The 20,799-nt window shown below is 43.4% G+C and overlaps 1 protein-coding gene across 2 annotated transcripts in view; it reads left to right on the forward strand.

The window, feature by feature from the left end:
- The window catches only part of cast (calpastatin), a 64,994-nt gene that overhangs the window by 14,020 nt on the left and 30,175 nt on the right, over window positions 1-20,799 (forward strand). Inside the window, exons 2-4 of one of the 2 annotated variants that reach the window (XM_080530428.1) lie at window positions 12,613-12,675; window positions 19,855-19,944; window positions 20,272-20,394. In XM_080530428.1, coding sequence (XP_080386554.1) covers window positions 12,613-12,675; window positions 19,855-19,944; window positions 20,272-20,394 — 276 coding nt within the window. The remainder of the gene's footprint in view (window positions 1-12,612; window positions 12,676-19,854; window positions 19,945-20,271; window positions 20,395-20,799) is intronic. The other variant, XM_080530429.1, reaches the window with a different exon arrangement.

Raw genomic sequence — 20,799 nt, forward strand, 5'->3', positions numbered from 1 at the left:
TTGGCAGGTAGCCTTGATTTGCAGTACTAGATACTATTCGACTATGTGATCAACAATGTAAGGGAGGTGAAGGACATCGGAATGAAGCGATACAGTGTTTGTGGATAAGCGGGTCAGGTCCCAAGAAGAGGCATTCGCTGCTCCCATACCATACCACGCTGAAGTTGTTCATGGCTCCACTTTCCCAACCACACAACAAATCAGAAGTGGCTATTGTGAAGGACCAACAAGCAAAAGTGACCCAACTTTTGTTGGCTGTTCATTCTGTTCACAAAACCAATGAGGCAGTATTCTCACATGAAAGTTCTCCCCATCCACCTTCACTCAATCATCCACCTTCACTCACTCATCCCCCTTTACTCACTCTGACAGGAAAAATGCATCATGGAGCCAAGAGATTCTAGATTGCATTGTTCCCAGAGATCTCCAAAACCACAGACCAGTGACAACTGCAGCTGTGCTGGATGGTGCTGTGCTTGTCCAAATGCTTCGTCCTGGAAGTGCCGTGACCATTGGACACTACTTTACAGATGTGTTTGCACCGTACATCCTTTCATGGTTTGCTTAGGTTGCACCTGATTGGTCTAAATATAATGCTACTAAAGGACACATGTAACATTATGCAAGTAACTGGACCTCTTAAAACAATTTAAAATAAAAGATTTGGAAAATCACCTTGATGACACTTAATTTGTTATGGAATTTGCATATTTTACCCCAGATTGTCATGCTAAGAAGAAAACTATTGGGTTTCATCCTTGAAACCTATTTAATTGGATTCCCTGACCCCACAAATGTACAGTTTGACACCAAATTTGTAATTATAGCTATAACAGTAGCAAATATATGGGGTGTGGTAATTGCCAATGGGCTCTGATGTATTGTTGGCGGCCATTTTGAAAAAAAAGCAGATCTCACTTGTGTCTTTGGATAAAAGTTTTTCTATCACCCTAAGGTACTTGCATGCCAAAGGGGACATTTGTTGCATGAACTGAAGTCAAAAGTTGTTAACAGCCTCTACTATAGGGGCCAAAGGCCTTGGTGAACAGATGGGTTTTGAGGGCTGATTTGAAGGAGTCCAGGGTGGGGGCGTTGCGGATCACTATGGGGAGAGAGTTGTGTTATAATCACACACTCATAAGGTCTCAGGTCAGCTGGCATGGGATCAGACACCATGTGAAATGGGCCTTGAAGTAGAGGGAAGCTCTGATGTTCCAGGTAATATACAATATACAAGGTGAAAGGAATAGTTATTAGTAGGTGTGTCTTTATTTAATGCTCACTTAACACTAGAACAGACGTGTTAAGAGCCACCTCGGGGGTCAAATGACCATAGTCTTTACAATGGTAAGCTGCTGTTTACACACAACGACCACTAGTTGTCCGCCTTGTAAATTAGCCTGCCTCCTACACAGAAAAGCTGCAAACTAGCTTTATACTAGCTTATTCTGATGTGATTTTGAAAATGTAAGGATACTGGGTGGTAGAACGCACATATCTAAGAAAAGTCATGAAAGGAGGGTACTGAAATTTGATTGAGTGCAAAGATATAACATTTATTTTACTCACAGGGTCAAATGACCCCACCCAGGGCTGTTCTAGTGTTAATAAGTTAATAAGTGATTAAGTTAATAAATGAGTTCAGTCTACGTTTGTTTCCAGTGCAGATAGTAGTCACCTGACTACTGATTGTATTTCACTGAAATCGATATGCATTTGGCAGATATGTCTGAACATAGATTGTTATTATCTGGACAACAGTGCATAACCAGTGCAGATAAAGCACTACAATCAGTTGCTATCCATTATATTCACCTACCGAGACAATCTTTCCACTCATTTTCACTCAGTCAATCTGTCGTTGGACACTAGGGGGCACCACATTGTTAGACGTGGCCCTCTCTGTTTACCCCTTTCACTTGCAGATGTCTACCTATCAAGGTTTCAGACCTCTATATAAGAAAAATAGTTCTATCTGAGAAGTTAGTGTTAAACAATCGAGACATTGAAGTTCTAGTTTGATTGATTTGAAACCAGCCCCAGTGGACACATACATACTGTAGCCATGAGGTCACATTACCATGTTATTGGCTAATGTCCTGTTGCTACATTGTCCTTTGTTTTCAGAGGGGTTAGCTAAGACCTTTGAAGCGGGTGTTTGGGAAGGGTGAGCTTGTCTGTGCCTGTGTTTGGAACAGCTGTATTTTCTATTGACTGTTTTCTGTAATGTGCTCTCCCTCCCCCCTCTATGTACAGTGTGTCTGCCTTTCTAAGCCTCTTTCTCCCTCATTCCCCTCCCTCTCTTCCTCCTACACTCCCTCTCTTTTCCTTATTGTCTCTCACCACCCTCTCTCTCTCTCTCTCTCTCTCACCCTCCCTGTCTTCTCTCTCCTTCTCTGCATAAAGGGTGCGGTTGGGGCTAGAGCCTGCATGTGACTCTGTCACTCCCTCTCTCTCTCTCCCTCTCTCTCTCCCTCTCCTTCTCCCTCTCCCTCTCCCTCTCCTCTCTCTCTCTCTCTCTCTCTCTCTCTCTCTCTCTCTCTCTCTCTCTCTGTTTTGACTGGCTCTGCAGTGCAGATTCCTAAGCAGTGAGTGTGATGGACACACCCTGGCCCTGCCAAACAGGCCTGCAGAAACAAAGCCACCTCCTCTTGTCACCCTGCCTCCATTCCGTCACAAACTATGTCTGTGTCCAGCGTTCAGATAGAGACTCTCAAATAGCTACGGTCGTCTCGATCAGTAGACTATTGTGGTAGACTGTTGTTATCAAACACAAAACCATACCCAGCCCAAACTTTCCCTCACACATGGAAACTGACTGGTCTTGTTTATTTTCCTGGCTAGCTCGGAGATGTGGGTGGGCATACAGTCCCTCTCTGGCCAATCACGTCCAGGCAGCCACATTGCCTTGTGGGAGAAGGGGAGGGGTTTGAGCCGTACTGTCCTGTTGGGCTTGTTCCAGAAGGAGGGGCAGTGGGTTTTTGGGTGTGTGTGTGTGTGTGTGTGTGTGTGTGTGCGCGTGTTTGTGTGAGTGTGGATGAGTGCGTGTATATGTGTGAGTGTGTGTGTGTGAGACGTATATACGTCAAGGATCAGGGAATTTAAGGTAACCCAGCCTCAAGACAGCAACAGGGAATATACAGCACGGATATATACAGGATATACTTCCACTCTAAAACCTATGGTACGTACCATTCTACAACATTTAAATATAGTTAGTGTGTACGTGTGTGTGTGTGTTTTGTGGTTTCCTCTCCCTTTGCACCAGCCACAAATCAACTCACTTTTATCACTCTAGTATATAGCATAAGCAAGCAACTGTGGTGGTTAGCCAAGTGTGTCACAGACGTTTCCACTGCCTTTAGACTCCAAAGTGTTTGTTTCATTCAGGGTCCATGGGGCTTATGATATTCACATCATTACATCACAGAAAGCTTGGCAATCATTTATCTGTACCCCCGGGGAGAGAGAATATATACTATGCATCATTAGGACCAAGACAGACTGTTAAGATGTGTTTTAAGGAGGGAGAGAAGTCTGTGATGTCATCAGAATGCTGCTGGACGTGTAGACATGATGATCACAAGCTTCTTAGATCATTTAAATGTTATTTACTCAGTACCAGCCATCCACACATACACACACACACACCATGACATTTTGATTATGTGACACGTAAACTTCAATCCACTGTCAAACATGATTGAAGACATTAATAACTCACGTTCACAATATGAATTGTCCCCACTGTACATTGTGACAATGGTTCTTAGTCATGCTCTTTTCTCTACATCATACAGTTTTACAGTAGGTGCTGTGTTGCTAGACTGGCACAGTTATTGCACCAGTCCAGGAGCTGCAGTATGTTTTAGGCCTATATCAAACCCGTTGTAATCATTATAGCAGTTAGCTATGTAGCCAACCTCCTGGTACTAATCTATTAGTCATTACAGCATTTAACAATGGGGCGAACTTGCTCCAGCCTTTCCTCAGAGAACACAACAGTTAGCTGTGTAACTAACTTTCTATTGCTAGTCTCTATTAGTCATGACAACATTTAGCAATGGTGATAACTTCATCCAGCCTTTCCACAGTCACCACAGCAGTTCGCTGTGTTGCTATGTCCAGACTTTTTCGCGTGTGTCTGTTTAGGGTGGGGCACAGAATGACATTGTCGTACATTTTTATACACAGTTCAGAGAAGCAATTTGAAGAGTCCCTCATACACTCATATTGTTGAGGTAAGCTCCTATTCAACCTCTAGGAGGAACAACCCTGTCTGGTCACACAGATAAGATCCAGCATCTACCACAGCGTAGCATTTGCTCTTTTTGTGCTACGTTGACTTGCTCTATAATACAATAATTATAATTTATATTATTATATAATTACAATGGTGCTTCTTGTGTTCCAGTGACGTTGTCGTACGGCCACTCTTCTTGGGTGTGGCTATAGGACTCTGACTCAACCTTTGAACGCCTTCCAAAAGTGTTTCCAGTTGTGCTGAATGGAAGGAAAGTTGCTTAGGCGGTTGTTTCAATTGGTTTCAGAGTAGCTGGTTTTTATAGCCGCTGCAGGTCTATTTTGGCCAGTCACATTACGTTGGCAGAGGCTGGTGACTCTCTGTGACACACTGATATTGGTACACAGTTTATCATCAGTGACTGTCAACATGTTTTTTCTTTGGTTGCCACTGTAGACAGTAACTCTAGCTCACTGCTTTTTGCTACCTGTGTGTGTGTGTGTGTGTGTGTGTGTGTGTGTGTGTGTGTCTGTGTGTGTGTATGTCTGTACTGTGTGTGTCTGTACTGTGTGTGTGTGTGTGTGTGTGTGTGTGTGCGTGTGTGCGTGTACTGTGTGTGTACTGTATGTGTGTACTTGTGTACATGTTAAAGGCATCTGTATGACCGCGGGAGTTTAAATATTTGCACTGTAATATTGCAACGTGGATCTCAGTAAAGTATTGAAGATGTAAATGTGTCTCACTGTATCTCTCCTGGTGTCTGTGCATCATTCTGATATGCAAACTAGTCTGTGAATAATTCCTCTTGTTGACAACAATACATATTCATATACATATTCCCCCTTGAAACAGAGTGGCACCTACCGCCCCCTCCCTGGTCCCAGACCTGATTTCAACCAGGTACAACTGTATGAGCATTGAGTGAGCCGTGTATGTGAAAGCATCCTGTTTGTTGACTGTCATCAAACACCCCGTCACGAGGTTAGCATTTTGGGCTTGGTTTAGTTCAGGCCTGACCTGTTAAGAATGTACGTTATGGAATGTTGGAATGTTGCCACCCGTTGGACTCAGGTAGACGCAGGCGGACGTTGGGTGAATAGGAAGGAAGCTTTGCAGGAATCAGGTGAGCAGACATGCTGATGTAGAGTTTGGAGATGCATGCAGCAACATACAGCACTAGAACATGCAGTAGTAGACTATGCTTAGACTTAAAGCAGTAATGAGCGGAAGTCATAATGCGCTTTTGCTACTCGCTGATAAGTAATCATACTTATACATACTACTTTCAGATAAGCATGATTTTGTTGAACTATTATTTGTTATGCTGTAACAATGTTTGTTTAGCAGTTGTTAGATCGTTTTTTTTGCACTTCCTGATAAAAGCCTTTAGGCGTCCTACTCCCTAGGTGTACAACCTGTGGTTACTCTCAATTAGGCTACGTTCACACTGTAGGTCTTGATGCTCAATTCCGATTTTTTACACAGATCCGATTTTTTGGTTTAGCAGTTCACATCACTTTTAAAATGTGACCTATATTTGACCTACATTGACTCCTGTGTGAACATTCCACGGCCGTGAACAGACCCGCATGTGCAGAAGGACAGCGCACTGTTTACAATAATAATAATAATAATAATAATAATACATTAGACTTATATAGCGCTTTTCTAGACACACAGATCGAGTGGTAAAATAAAAAGAAACAAAAAATAGAATAAAAGAAAGTATAGGGGTCTAATTAATTTGTAGATTACTAAATCTAAATCTAAGTGTCTTTGTATCAGTGGTAACGCTATGCTCTCTGGTAATCAGTGGTAACGCTATGCTCTCTGGTAATCAGTGGTAACGCTATGCTCTCTGGTAATCAGTGGTAATGCTATGCTCTCTGGTAATCAGTGGTAATGCTATGCTCTCTGGTAATCAGTTGGTGTTGCCACTTTTTCTTTTGCATTGACCATCTTTTGTGAGACTTGAAAGTTGTATGTAGGCTAACTGTACCCTTTCGTTAGTGTTACCATATTCATCAGTGAGACACAGTCAATATTCTTGGCCGCGTGGCCTCGTTGTCCTCCAGTAGGGTCGAATGCTGTTTAGACCCTTCTAGATGGATTCGTGTGGTGGATTCTGTGTTCACAGTGGTGCCATTGAGACAAAGCTGGTATGCATGTGGTGATTGAGCCTGGTACCTACCCTACCCAGTACTATATCCAAGTTGCATTGTGTGTTTATAAATGGACTGTATTCAATGTGGGGGGTGGACTGTTTACCTGCCTGTATAAAAGCCATCTGGGTGGTTCTCTCTGCGTGCTAGCCTAACCTGTATGCAGATGACAGGTATGACAGGTATGTAGGGGTGGACTCCTTCTCATAGGTCACCTGTGAGAAAGCACCAAGCCGTGACTGTTGGGGCTTTCCAAACAAGCATGCTGCAAGCCTTTTAATTTTGTCAGGCTAAACAAAACACCCTGTTCAAAAACGACCTCCACCTATTGGCCCTCATCATATCTGTGCTTCTTTGTAACTTAGTTGGTAGAGCATAACGCCAACAACGCGTTGCTGGGGATTCAATTCCCGTTGGGATCATATACACCATAAAATGTATGCACTTGCTATATTGAAAGTAGCTGTAGATACAACATATGCTAAATGACATATACACTCACTGGACACTTTAATAGGAACACCTGTACACCTGTCAACAGTCCAAGCTGGTGGAGGTGGTGTAATGGTGTGGGGAATGTTTTCTGGGCACACTTTGGGCCCGTTAATACCAATCAATCATGTCTTGAATACCACAGCCTGTTTGAGTTTTGTTGCTGATCGTATGCATCCCTTCATGGCCACAATGTACCCATCTTCTAATGGTGCTTCTAGCATGATAATGCACCATGTAACCAAGCAGAAGTCGTCTCAGACTGGTTTCATGAACATGACAATGAGTTCAGTGTTTTCAGCGGCCTTCCCAGTCACCAGATCTGAATTGAGAGATTGAACAAGAGATTCACAGCTTGTAAATGCACCTGAAAGATCTGCAGGATTTGTGTGATGCAGTCATGTCATCATGGATCAGAATCTCAAAGGAATGTTTCCAACATCTTATGAAATCAATGCCACGAAGAATTGAGGCTGTTTTGAGAGCAAAGGGAGGCCCTTTCCAGTATTAGTGTAATGTTCTCAATAAAGTGTTTGGTGAGTGTATATTGTTGGGCCATTGTACAGTGCCCTACACAGGGGACAGTGAAGCATGTGTTCTTCTTTAGGCTCTGCACTTCAGGATTTGGTTTTGAAATGAAACAATTACTATGACATTAATATTGACTCACCGTTAAGAAATTACAACGCCTTTTCTGACAGATTTCAAATCCAAACCTTTGGAGTGTCGAGCCACGAGTCACAACAATGCTTCAGTCACATGACTTACGCAGGGCGCTGAAGTCCTCCTAGAAGTGGTCAGTAATGAAGAGACATCAGACATTTGCTGTGGTCAAGTGATGCTTATTGGTCAGGCCTGGGAGAACCTCTTGATGACGAGCAATCAAGCATTCAAGCATATAAGTATTCAGCCATTTATCAAAGTCTAATTCTCCTCTGCATCCACAGTTCTATCTGGTTCTACGTCAGATTCAGCGTTGGTATTTGCTGATTGGTATTTTCTTATGGGAGGCATCACAATAAGCCTATCATATTAGAACAAAGTAAAAGGGTTTGGGTTTCAAATCAACAGTTAGGCTAGCTGTTTACATAAATTATTTCTTGCAGGGTATGAAGTCATGTGCAGATGTGAGACCTTTACCAACTAATGAGCTACTTTTTCTCCCTTCCTCTGCGGGCCACAAACTATCCCACAAGATAACATAAAACATACCATAAAGACTTCACACTCACAGACAAAGATGATGAAAATGAACTACATATTAAACATGTCTAATTTCTTTATAATTTAGTTTTTCTACTACACGCATGATTCCCTCTAAACCAACATATGGAATTGGTAAATATAAACCTGTTATGTCAGATAAAAAAGACTGCTTTTGAATAAATAAAGATTCCATGGTAAAAACTAGTCATACACTACTATTTTTGGCTAGAGTGGAAAAAAAACTGCTGCAGTGCCCTGAAGGAGTCCAGTCACCCTCTGCTGTGTGTGAGGGGTCATGGGTCAAGGGTCTAGTTTTCTCACACTGGTCTGGGGCACATTCTCCCCATTCTCTGACACATTACCAGAATATCTGAAAGACCTTTTGCTAGCATATCAGCCCAATAGATCAACGTTTGCATGAAAAGTGCTATATAAATAAAAAGTTATTATTATTATTATTATTATTCCTTTGTCCCTTTACTTCCTCAGCTGATACATTAAGATGGGCTTCTTTGAGTTGGTGTCTGATGTGTCTGGGGTGTGCTTTTAGTGACTCGAGCTTAGCCAGACCAGTATACTGTAAGTTGAAGTTGGCTTCTGGTAGGTTGTATGCCGGTAGGTCAAAGAAGGACTTGGTGATAACTTATTGGATGTCAGTGGGACAGGAAGGATATTGAGCTCCATTACAATGAGATTATTATAAAGGAGAAGCTTGGGTTGTTTACAGTAAAGCCTGTGTGTTCCTGGTTTGCCCCTGGTTGGGTTTGGGTTGGTTTGAACAAAGGACGAGCTGGCAGTTAGATGTTCCTTCTCTGCTATGATCACATGGCTTTATAAAAGGAGAGGAATAATTCATTAAATGAAAGTCTAATAGCAACAAATCGTAACATTTCAGTCAGGACAGTTTAATATTGTTGATTAACATTAAAACATGGCTCTCTTCTCTGTATTAGCTCCCAGCCTCAAGTTTAACAACATAAAATACAACATAAGATAGATAGATAGATATAGATAGATAGATAGACTTTATTTGTCATTGCTACAGTACAGGTACCAAACAACGAAATTTAGGAGGGGAGGCTCCCCTGGTGTTTAGGAAAGGAAAAAGAAACACATTTTAGAAAAAGCATAGATGCATAAAATCACAAGAAGGTAAGGAGCTGGTTTACATCAATAAAGGCTATGTACACAATCCACTGTACTATACTGCACAGATAGTCAACTAGGGTTGTCATATTGCACAAGAAAGTATTTTTTCACATTATTTTAAAGTGTCACAGTTTGCAGGCTTGAAAATGTACATGTTTGTGCCTCAGCACTAGCTGCCATACAATCCGTCCGGACTGTCCTGGGCCCAGAACTTAGGCCTTTTCTGTGTTCAGGGCCTTGACGGCCCTGTGGTAGAAGCTGTCCTTCAGTCTGTTTGTCTTAGCGGCCGGGGTCCTGTACCTCCTGTTCGAGGGCAGCTTGACAAAGTGTTCGTGCCCAAGGCAGGGGAGTCACCAAGGTTCTTCCTTTCTACTATGTTTTAGTCAAGCTAAGGCTTCAGAAGACAAAAACATCATGTTTGGCAGCATTCAACATTATTTATCTAAATAGAGGGCTGTGGATACAACTAGGCTACTCAAATAAAGTCACCGAAATATGAGTTAGTCAGAATGCCGGTGCAATACTAAGACTCCTCCCTTTCTTAATCTTCCCTTTCATTCATTCTCATGTGTTGCCTGGCAACCAACAATATTTACCCAAAAGGAGTGCAGCCTGTTATGACCTCACTTCCTCTCCCTCAACTTCCTCCCAAGCCTCTTAAGAGAGGGGGCCCTATTTGAAGACTTTAGAGATGCTTCCTTCCTTCCTTCCTTCCTTCCTTCCTTCCTTCCTTCCTTCCTTCCTTCCCTCCCTCCCTCCTTCCTTCCTATCTTACAGGTTGTCTTGGGTGAAAGCAGGAGTGTGGTGACCTTACTCTCACGTATCCAATCCCTTATGGATCAGTGGTCACATGACAGAGGGGACAGTGGGAGATGCCTTTAAAAACAATATACTGAATATATATTGAAATATAGCAGCAATGACACAGACAGGGATCAAACCATGTAAGCATCACCATCAAACCTCAGACATTTTTGGGATCTCTGAAACATGGCTAAATGTGTCAGTGCCTGACTGATGTGTCCTTAACCTTGACCTTACCATATTTAGGACAGGCAGAGAAGGGAGAGGAAAATGCCTTTTACCTACTAAAAGAGCCGCCTCGGGGGTCTAAGCTGCTAACAATGCTAAGCTGCTATTTACACACAACGACCACTAGTTGGCCACTTGTAAATTAGCCTGCTTCCTACACAGAAAAATGGCAAAATAGCTTTAGATTAGCTTATCCGTGATTTTGAAAATGTAAGGATACTGGGTGGTAGAACGCACATAATATGTTCTAGAAAAAGTCATGAAAGGAGGGTCCTGAAATGTGATCGAGTGCAAAGATATATAAAAAATCTTTACTCACAGAGGTCAAATGAGCCCTCATGGCTGATTAAGTGTTAAGAGGGTGAAGTGGGACGTAAACTCAGATGGTCTGAAGTTGCCACTGGCGCTGGTGCTGCATCCATTGTTTTCTACTCTGCCAATATGGCGCCGTAAACAAAGTTACGCGACTCGAGTCACGTGACGTCCGGAGATCTGGGGGACGAATCCACTGGCTAGGCCCTGACCTGGGTTGTGACTTTGTATTGCTCAAATGTGTCAACAATGACTGTACTACTCCCACTCGACAAGGATGATGTAATATTGTCAGAGAGACCAACAATCCTCTCCAAGTATGGCAAAAACCAGAATCCATATGAAGAGTGTCAGGATGATCAGATTCCAATAAGGATTTTGAAGACTAAACATTTGATGTACAACTCAACTTGTAAGATTTTCATTCTCTGTCGGTCTGTTCTTAACATCCATCCTATTATCTCTTTGTAAAATGTTGCTATACAGTTGTTCTGAGCTCACTGGACTGGTTTGTTCACAGGCTTGAAGACACACTCACACACACGTGGATTGCATACAATCACTCATAAATACTTTTAAATATATGAATAAAAAGAAATTAAAACATACATATTAAGACATTGAATCATCAATAATCATCTGACGCTGTAGTCCTAGTCCTACAGTACACACCCACACCCTGATCACAGACACAATGCAAATGTTATCATAGATCTCCATGGTTATGTCATGTTCTGTGTAAGAGCTGAGGTACTTTGGTTTATAGTATGTATGTTTGTTTATGTCTATTCAAATCATTGAAAGCACTACTCTCTCTCTACACACACACACACACACACACACACACACACACACACACACACACACACACACACACACACACACACACACACACACACCTATACTCAGTCTATTAAACTGCCAACACAGTGAGTTTTATTTGAATAGGCCCTGTTTTGGGAATCTACCAGTTGGGTTTAGTACATTGATCTACCAGTTGGGTTTAGTACATTGATCTACCAGTTGAAACAACAGTTAACTCCATCAGACACCGGTGTCTGAGTGAATCATGCCCAGACAATACAAGGGTGATCATTTAGACTTTGTTTACTTTGCATCCACCAGTGCTCTCCTGCGCGCAATTGCTTTGCGCAACCGCCTCCATTCCACTCCGTTCCATATTATTTTATGTTGGAGACCGACCCAGGCCCCCCATCACAGAAAGGAAAAATGATGTGGCCCTCACAGAAAAAAGTTTGGGGACCCCTGATTTAGATGATCTTTGTTGTGACGAGCAGATATGATACTATTACACTATCACCTCCCCTCCTTCTTCCTCTTGAGGTCTCATGTTGGCGGTTCGCTAGTTCCAGTTGCAAATCAAATCAAATCAAGGTGTATTTGTCATTTACCCATAATACAGCCAGCCATCGATGGTGTAATGAAATGTTTTGGGGCAAATGAAGAATAATAAAAACAACAACATAAGGTAGAGTCTGCAAATTAATAATTCACTTTTTTATCAGTGAAACGGGATAGCTACATGATATTACGTAACTGCTAGTTGGATAGTGTTGCGTGTTGATGTTTCTCTCTCATTTTCATGCGAGATTTGTGCAAAGTCAGAGTGATTTTCTGCCAGCACGAACAGGCCTCAGGGCTCTTCCATTTCAACATCAGTATTCTAACAGAAATATCACCATATCATCATCACATCATCTGTTTTTTTTTCTATGCGTGACATGTCTTGTGTGTGTTGTTTTAAGTGTTTTGGACTTGGATCAACATTGATGCAACGTTAGGGGAATGCAATTTGTCAGCAATTTAGTTTGGTTGGAATATCAGGCCTGTTTTGCATGCAACACCTCCATGTCATTTTCATCAAGGGATTGGAGAGATGCTCAGTCAATCCTGGCCAATAAGTAAATCTCTCTCTCTCTCTGTCTCTCTCTCTCTCTGTCTCTCTCTCTCTCTCTGTCTCTCTCTCTCTCTCTCTGTCTCTCTCTCTCTCTCTAGTCACAACCCAGGCAGACCGCGCCCACCCCTGAGGTCTCCTCCATGAAGCCAGCACAGTTTGAGGTAATGTACAATCCTCTCTCAACACTCTGTTTGTCAATATGGAGTAATTATCTCCTGTCTTTGCCCCCCCCCCTCCCTTTTTATCTCTCTCTCACACACACACTCTCTCACATACATACAGTGCAGCTTAAATGTATGTGAACCCCTTGTGCAATTGTAGACTTTTTTGTGAAAAATGAAACTCAGACCTTGAAATCCTTATTTAATCAGAACCAGTATTGTTATCTGACAAGATGCCCAAGTTGCATTCACTAAATCAAGTAGGTAAATAGAATCCGGTGGGTAAATAATTGGGTACCAAATGAACCAATCAAAGGAGAGGAAAGGAGATCTCAGAGGACCTCGGGAAGAGGTTAGTGAGAGCACAGCAGTTTGGGGAAGGCTATAAAATCATCTCAACAAGATTTGAGCTCCATCAGTCCACTGTGTGGCAAATCATTTACACTACAGCAACCCGGCCTAGAAGTACAAAATATCCCCAAGAGCCACAGAGTTGGCAAAAATCCCTCAAAACAGATGTCAGAGACTGATTAGTGATAAGAGACTGATTAGTGGTAAGTCCTAGTTATCGCTGCTAATGGAGGTGCCACAAGCTATTGACTGAAGACTTAGTTCCATAGGCCTTTAAATTCCCTAGGAAACACAGGCCTCTGATGAAACCCTTCCATCCTCTCCGGTCTTGTGCTCTCCCATCCAGTTGTTGCTATGACGATGTGCCCTTCCGCCCATTTACTAAAGAGGTTCACATATTTTTACATTCTTTAAATAAATGTGAAATGAAATGAAAATCTCATATTTTGGGGGTTTGTGTCCTTCATTTGGAATGTCTTTATTATGAACTGGGGTTTAGATTTGATAATCTTTACCAGTTTACCATCCCTGTAGGGTTCACAAACCTTTAAGAAGCCCTGTATAATGAAGTCAGGCTGCAGATTGTCTTCTTTTCTTTGGGACACATCCCAGTTTCCTGTCTGTTTAACCTTTGACCTCTTCTTTGGGCGATGTTTGGGATTGTTAGTTTCCTTCCTGTTTTAGCAGAGTGCTGCTTTTGTGAAGACCCCATTTGTTATTACTATCAAACCTTCAAGGAGAGCACAGGGATAGGGTTGAGAATTAAGCAGCAACACTATGAAAAAGAAAACTTTCCTCTTCCTCTTCCTCTCATTCAAGGCGGTTGGTTACACCCAACATTACATAAGGGAATTTAATTTCGGCCTGAAACAATGGAAATGAAATAGTTACTATATAGGCTACTTCTAAATAGAATATTCAAAACATGCTTAGAATTATTCCATACTTTTTCAGTGTATGCTTGAAACATGTGACCATGTTATGTTTGGATTTCATATTAAGGGAAAACATACAGCACTTTATTGAGAAAGCTTGTGTTCAAAGGTCATGCCCCTCACAGTTCTTTGTTCCACAGGACTTTGTTGATATGTGGTTACTGGCCTCTCAGAGAAGCTCAGTCTGGTCCTGATGTTGGGGAACTGGGCTTGTTAAGAGGCTCATCTCACAGAACCCTTGATCAGTTAATTGCACTAATAGCGTGACCTCCATGCCTGGTGCTGTTAGACTTTAACTAACCAGCTAACTAGCACACGTTGTGACTGTGCAAGCTAACCAGCTAACTAGAACACGTTGTGACTGTGCAAGCTAACCAGCTAACTAGAACACGTTGTGACTGGACAAGCTAACCAGCTAACTAGAACACATTGTGACTGTGCAAGCTAACCAGCTAACTAGAACACGTTGTGACTGTACAAGCTAACCAGCTAACTAGAACACGTTGTGACTGTGCAAGCTAACCAGCTAACTAGAACACGTTGTGACTGTGCTAACTAGAACACGTTGTGACTGTGCAAGCCCACTTGTCACTGCAACTAGCTGATAAGCACACGAGACAAGACGCTAACACTGTACAGATACTAGCAATAAAATAGACGGGCACTAACCAACCATTACAGTAATATCAATCAATCATTCTCCATTCTGTGTGTGTGTGTGTGTGTGTGTGTGTGTGGTGTGTGTGTCTGCGCGTGTGCATGAGTGTGTGTGCGTCTCAACTTCAGCTCTCACTGCTAACTGGTGTCGCCAGAAATCACAGAAAGTACCTGTAAGCAGCGCATACTGTAACGTCATACGTCACACGCAGCCTGGCAAAAAGGTTCCGGGTCTCAAAAAAGGTTCCTGCCCTCGATGGGTAGCTAAAAAAGCGACCCGACCTGACCCGACCCAGGCCGACAAATGGAAAAGCGCCAAAGAAGCAGGCCAGCCCGGGCTGACCCGGGTCAGCCCGCTAGTGGAAAAGCCCCATAAGGTAATTGGGGCCTGCTAAGAACGTCACAGTTTGCTGCTGCTGCTGTGGGGGTTTTGTCTATTATTGGAAGTCTCCCTCTGAATAGGTTTTGGTCAAAGCACAGATCAGATTTACGATCTGAGCTTGGAAGCTTTGGAAGCTTTGGCCAGTCAGGACAACAGCATCTCAGTCCTCCTCACCCCGAGAGTCCTAATCTAAAGCTATTATTTCTCAGTCCTGTGCCCAGACATTGCCATGGTGACAGCCAGTGTTGGGCACGTTACTTTAAAAAAGTAATTAGTTATAGTTACTAGTTACTTATCCCAAAAAGTAACTGAGTTAGTAACTGAATTACTTCATTATAAAAGTAACTAGTTACTAGGGGAAGTAACTATTGCATTACTTTTTACCACGGTGCAGCGGGCTAAGTTAAGGTCAGTCAGCCAAATGTGACAAGGAAAAGCTTACCCACTGCCATATTAGAAGATAAATGTGATCTTCTTGTGAAGATAGATTTTTTCTGAGCAGGTTTCAGCAGGGAACTTTTCATATTTATTGTACTTCAACAGACCACAACTGGTAGACATATTGTACTTCAAGTATTTTCTTCATTACAAAAGTTAACAGTTAAACAATATGAAGTGCTTTTAAAGTAGTACTGAAATAGTGCCTGTACTTCCACCGTGAAAACGCCACGTTCACCTCAGAACACTCGGGACTCGCCATTGCTGCGTGTATCTCTCTGATAGTTTGAGTGTGTGTGTGGTGCTGTGCGCGCGTGTGGTTTGTGTGTAGAAACATCCGCACAACACTGAACTATGGTTGGCTTACCATGACATTCTCTCTACCATAGCCAATCATGATCACTTGCGCGGTTGTCTCGCCCCTCCCCTCACCAACAAACAAACAAAAACACCTTTGCAGCTGTGACTGAGGTCGGATGACAATGAGAAGCTTCAGTAGTAACGCGCCGCATTGAATTACCGGTAACGGTAACGGCGTTATAACGATGGAAATAGTAATCAATTAGATTACCCGTTACTGGGAAAAATAACGCCGTTAGTAACGCCGTTTATTTTAACGCCGTTATTCACATCACTGGTGACAGCCCAGGGCAGCGATGCCAGCCTGAGGTGACTCAGGACAAAACCCAGGGAAAGGCTTTGGTTGGACTGTTATTAAACAAGCTATGAAGGAAAGCAGCGTGTAATGTAGAATTGTCATTTGCCAGTATATTATGATGATGATGATGATATCACTGCTGATCACTGGCAGGGGCAGGGGGGGCGACCGCCCCTCCTGGTGCCCCCACGGTTGAAAAACGTCTTTCTTAAGTGCCCTTTTGAGTGGCGAAAATGAGAGGACGTGCCCTATTGGTGCCCCTCCAATGGTCTAAACTTGACCATGTGCCCCCACAGTTGAAAAACGTCACACTAAAGTGCCCTTTTGAGTGGCAAAATTAGAGTATGTGCCCTATTGGCTGCCCTTCCAATGGTCTAAACTTGACCATGCAGGGTTCGACAGTGCGACTGTTTTGGTCGCATTTGCGAGTGAATATATTTCTGTGCGACTTGGAAATACATTCAATCGCACCAGTGCGACAAAAAATAAAATAAAAAAATAAAATAAAATAAAATAAAAAATAAATTTAAAGCTGAACTACTGTCATGCGCAGTCAATCTTATGTTCGTTAATAAGATCACAGCGCATCTAGACCAATGCAATCCTTTGAAAACAGAAGGAAAAAAAAACAGACACGTGACCCGCAAGCACAACAAGCGCGCATTTACATTTGAAAATCCTGTCAGAAAAAGACCGCTGTTAAAATGAATCCGATTACGGCATACTTTAGCAAGGCTAATGTTAGCACCGTTCCAGACAGAGAGGAGGTAGAGGGGGGTAGTGGAGTCAACATTACAGCTGGAGACGAGAGTGACGAAGAAAACAGAGACTGGGAAAGCGAGGAGGAGAGCGCCCGGTCAGAAAGTGTGTCAGGGGAGGGGGAAGGTCATTATCCACGCGGTGATAATGGCGGTGCCACTGCCAACGCGAAGTCTGGTCTGACAAAAGTGACAAAGGTCTACAGGTACAGTGCCGAGTGGCAAACATCTTTCCCGTGGCTGTTGCTGAAGGAAGGGAAGATGTATTGCAAGTGGTGTGTCGCCCACATGAAGTTAGCTGGAAAGACCGGGTTTGTGTCAGGAGACGCACAGCTGAAACGCGACACAGTGAAAAAACATGGTCTGTCTCGCAAACATGTGAAATGCAGGGAAGCTTTCATGTCAGCTCAGAACAAGCCCCTTGAGAAAGCTGTTGGACGCCTGAAGGCTAGCTCCAGTGAGGAAATTAAAAGACAGCTCAAGTTAAAGTTTAACATCGCTTACTACGTGGCAAAAGAAGAGATCCCATTTATTAAATTCCACAAATTATTCGCCCTTCACAAGAAAAATGGCGTTGAATTAAATCCAACCTATAGTAATGACAAACGATGCGCTGACATGATCGGGCAGATAGCGGATGCCATGAGAGAAGACCTTGCTGTGAAGATCAATTCCGCACACTATCTCGCCTGGGCTTAATTATTTATTTATTCATGAATCATTTATTAATAAATGAATATTCTTACTTCCCCTTTACATTGTGTGAGTCTCCATTTTTATTACGGCCAAGAGCCGGTTATGATAATTCTGATATGTTATGATTATGATAATTTGTTGGCGTCATACGAAAATTGCGCAATTTTCATTGTGCTACTGAAATTGTTGGTGTGCTACTAAATTTTTTGACATGGTAGCACAGTGCTACCTGGGGAAAAGGTAAGCGTCAAACCCTGCCATGTGCACTGATGGGGTCCCATGTTGTGCAGTAGGTGCCCTTTTTTTCTTTTCGCCCCTGCCCTTCAAACAGCCTGAGTCCGCCACTGCTGCTGATAGTTCACCGTTTGGGAACATGATGGGCCCTATTATGCACTTCATCAATAAGACGAGGCGGTAGATCTAAACTTAAGACGTGGAGGCGTGGTCAAGGCCACTTTGCTATTATGCGTGCGGTAGTGGGCGCCTAAAACCCGGCGCTAAGCAAAGAAATGAGTCATGGGTGTGTTTTGGGCGTCTTCTCAATCAACCCAATCAGCGTGCCAGGTGCCATTCCCTTTAAGAACCGGCTGCGTTGAGTCATTAGCGCTATGCTATTATGGAAGTCCTAAGAAGGAGGTCAGCGCGCTTCTCTGCCTCTCCCTTCTGAAATAAAGCATTTATACTGTGACCGTAATTGACGTCTTGCCGTGGAGCCACGTGCGTGTTCATGTGTGCCCACATGCATGCGCAAACCGCGGAGGCGCGCTCGTGTTTCAAAACGTGCATGAAGTCTAAACTTAAGAACTTTTCAAAGCACTTCTTAGCGTGAGGAGCAAAGTCAGATCGCATAATAGCAGGGGCGCCTAGTGCACTTCATTAACATATGAACACTCCCACAATGAGCAATATATGCACGGGAGTTTTACGTCTTATGTGTGGGCGCCTATCGACACCTGCATAATAGCAGTAGCGCGTATGAAGCGCATAATAAGGGTGGCGGTAGGTCTTAACCTGGCGGTGCGTCTTAATTAAGACTTAAGACGGCAAGTTAAGAAGTGCATAATAGGGCCCGATGAGTGATAAGGTTGTTTTTAACCAGTGTTGATATAGTGGGTTTTGACCCAGCCAGTGCCCCAGGGCTATAATGGACTCTCATTAGAACTTGCCCTTGGGGGGGTCTCTCCCCTGCCGGTGCTAATCCTTCTGGTCTGTGAGGTAATGACCAGTAATGTCCGTTCACCGGACCGTTTGAATTTGTCTCGGTTGATGAACACGATGTGTCGGTGTTCCTGTTGGAATTGACGGTAAACAAACAAATCCTAATGGTCATTATATTCCTTACATTATGCCAAAGTGATGCCTGATGTACCAACAGAAAAATATTGCAGGGGATTTTGGCCCCAAAAAATGCCCGGAGCAAGTCAAAAAATTGCCAGAGCCCAACGACGCTGCTGGATCCTGGATATTTTTACCTGTGTGCAGGAAGAACAACAGACGGCGCAGGCCTGTCGATCACCCGTCACATCGCATACGCTTTAATAATATCTTCACATCACGATCATCTAGTCTGGTCTGGCGCCTGCGCCGTTGTTGTTCTTCCTGCACACAGGTAAAAATATCCAGGATCCAGCAGCGCCGTTAGGCAAACAAACCCGGCAATTATTTTACTTGCTCCGGGCAAGCGGGCAAGCGTTACTGTCGAACCCTGCCTAGTCAAGTACTTAAGTGCTATATCAAATGAATAGTACAAACCCAAAGTATCGGTACACTGCTAGACCACAATATTTTTTTGAGAAAGCGGGCCAGCTGTGTGACACCATGACCATGACGCGGGTCGGCTGTGTAATCTAATGATCGCAAGGTTGGCAGATCGGCGGTTCGAGCCCCAGCTGGGCACATGTTGAAGTGTCCTTGGGCAAGACACTGAACCCCAAATTGCTCCCAGTGAGCGGGCCGGTGCCTTGCATGGTAACTTGCCGCCATTGGTGTGTGAAGGTGTGTGTGAATGGGTGAATGAGAGGCCGTTGTAAAGCGCTATGGATAAAGGCGCTATATAAGTGCAGTCCATTTACCATTTAACTTTGTACAATAACACAAATATTATTTGACGGTTCTATTGGGCATATGTTCAATAATAGCTTAGGCAAATCGGCAATTCCAAATATTGCCCAACCCTATGATGCTGGAGAATTCAGTGAGTGCTCTAACACACTGCCAATGTGGGGTGGTGCATAACATTTGTGCTGTAAGCTCATGATGTGAGCATCATCATAATTTCCTGTTTCCTGTGCTTGCATCTTGTAGACTGCACTTGTCTCTCCTAACGCTGCAGTAGCAGGTGCAACTGTTATTGACATGCCTGGGGCCAGAGGCAGTCCTAAAGAAAGCCCTAAGGTAACCTTTCCCCCACACTCTCTTCACTCAAAATAACATGCTTTCACCAACTGACCCCTTTGTGACCTCTCCATGGCTGCTAAATTTAATCTCTGAGTAGAAGTTGCCTGTGGGACCAGATCCAGGATCAGTTTATCCTTGTAAATCCTCATTTTAGCCACAAGGGGAAATACAAATATGACCTCAGATGAGATGGGCAGCTTCATGCTACCTCAAGTCTCAGAGTTACATGCCAAAGTGCACTAATAAGACAGTGATTTAGCTATTTGTGTTGTACATGTCAGTGTTTGTGTTGTACAGAGTTCTCACCCTGCCTCTTGATTATAGACTGCAGCCATTTCCCACGGCAAACCGTCTCCTACCCTGACTGGAGCAGCTGGTACTGCAGGGGGGGGGACAGGGAAACCCGAAGTGATGAAGCCCAAAGACTCTCCGAAAAAGACGGCCAAGGTAGAGAATATGGGCCTCTTTGGATCTTGGTTCTTTGCCTGGCCTGTCTCATTTCAACCTTCCACCAATCCAACACTCCCCTTGACCACTGTTCCATCCTATATTGTTTCTTCACCATTCTCCTCTCCTCAATGCCCTTTCAGATACAGCAGCTTGAAGAGCTTTGGTCCTTTTCTTTTATCTTCATATTCTTCCACCCCTTTTTAGTATGTGGCATCCACACGCATTTCACTCGGGAAAGATGTCTTTGAGACATGCCTCTGCTTTTGACATCCCCTCTCTCTCTTCTCGTCTTGATGTTTGACTGAAGAGTGAATTGGCTCTTTTGCTCCCAAGCTTGAATGTCTTATCAGCATGCCCACACTTGAACACATCTAGCCTGGCTATGTCTGCCAAGCCGTCTCA

This window comes from Nansenia antarctica, assembly GCF_963989245.1.
Source record: "Nansenia antarctica genome assembly, chromosome: 4".
NCBI classification, from domain to species: domain Eukaryota; kingdom Metazoa; phylum Chordata; class Actinopteri; order Argentiniformes; family Microstomatidae; genus Nansenia; species Nansenia antarctica.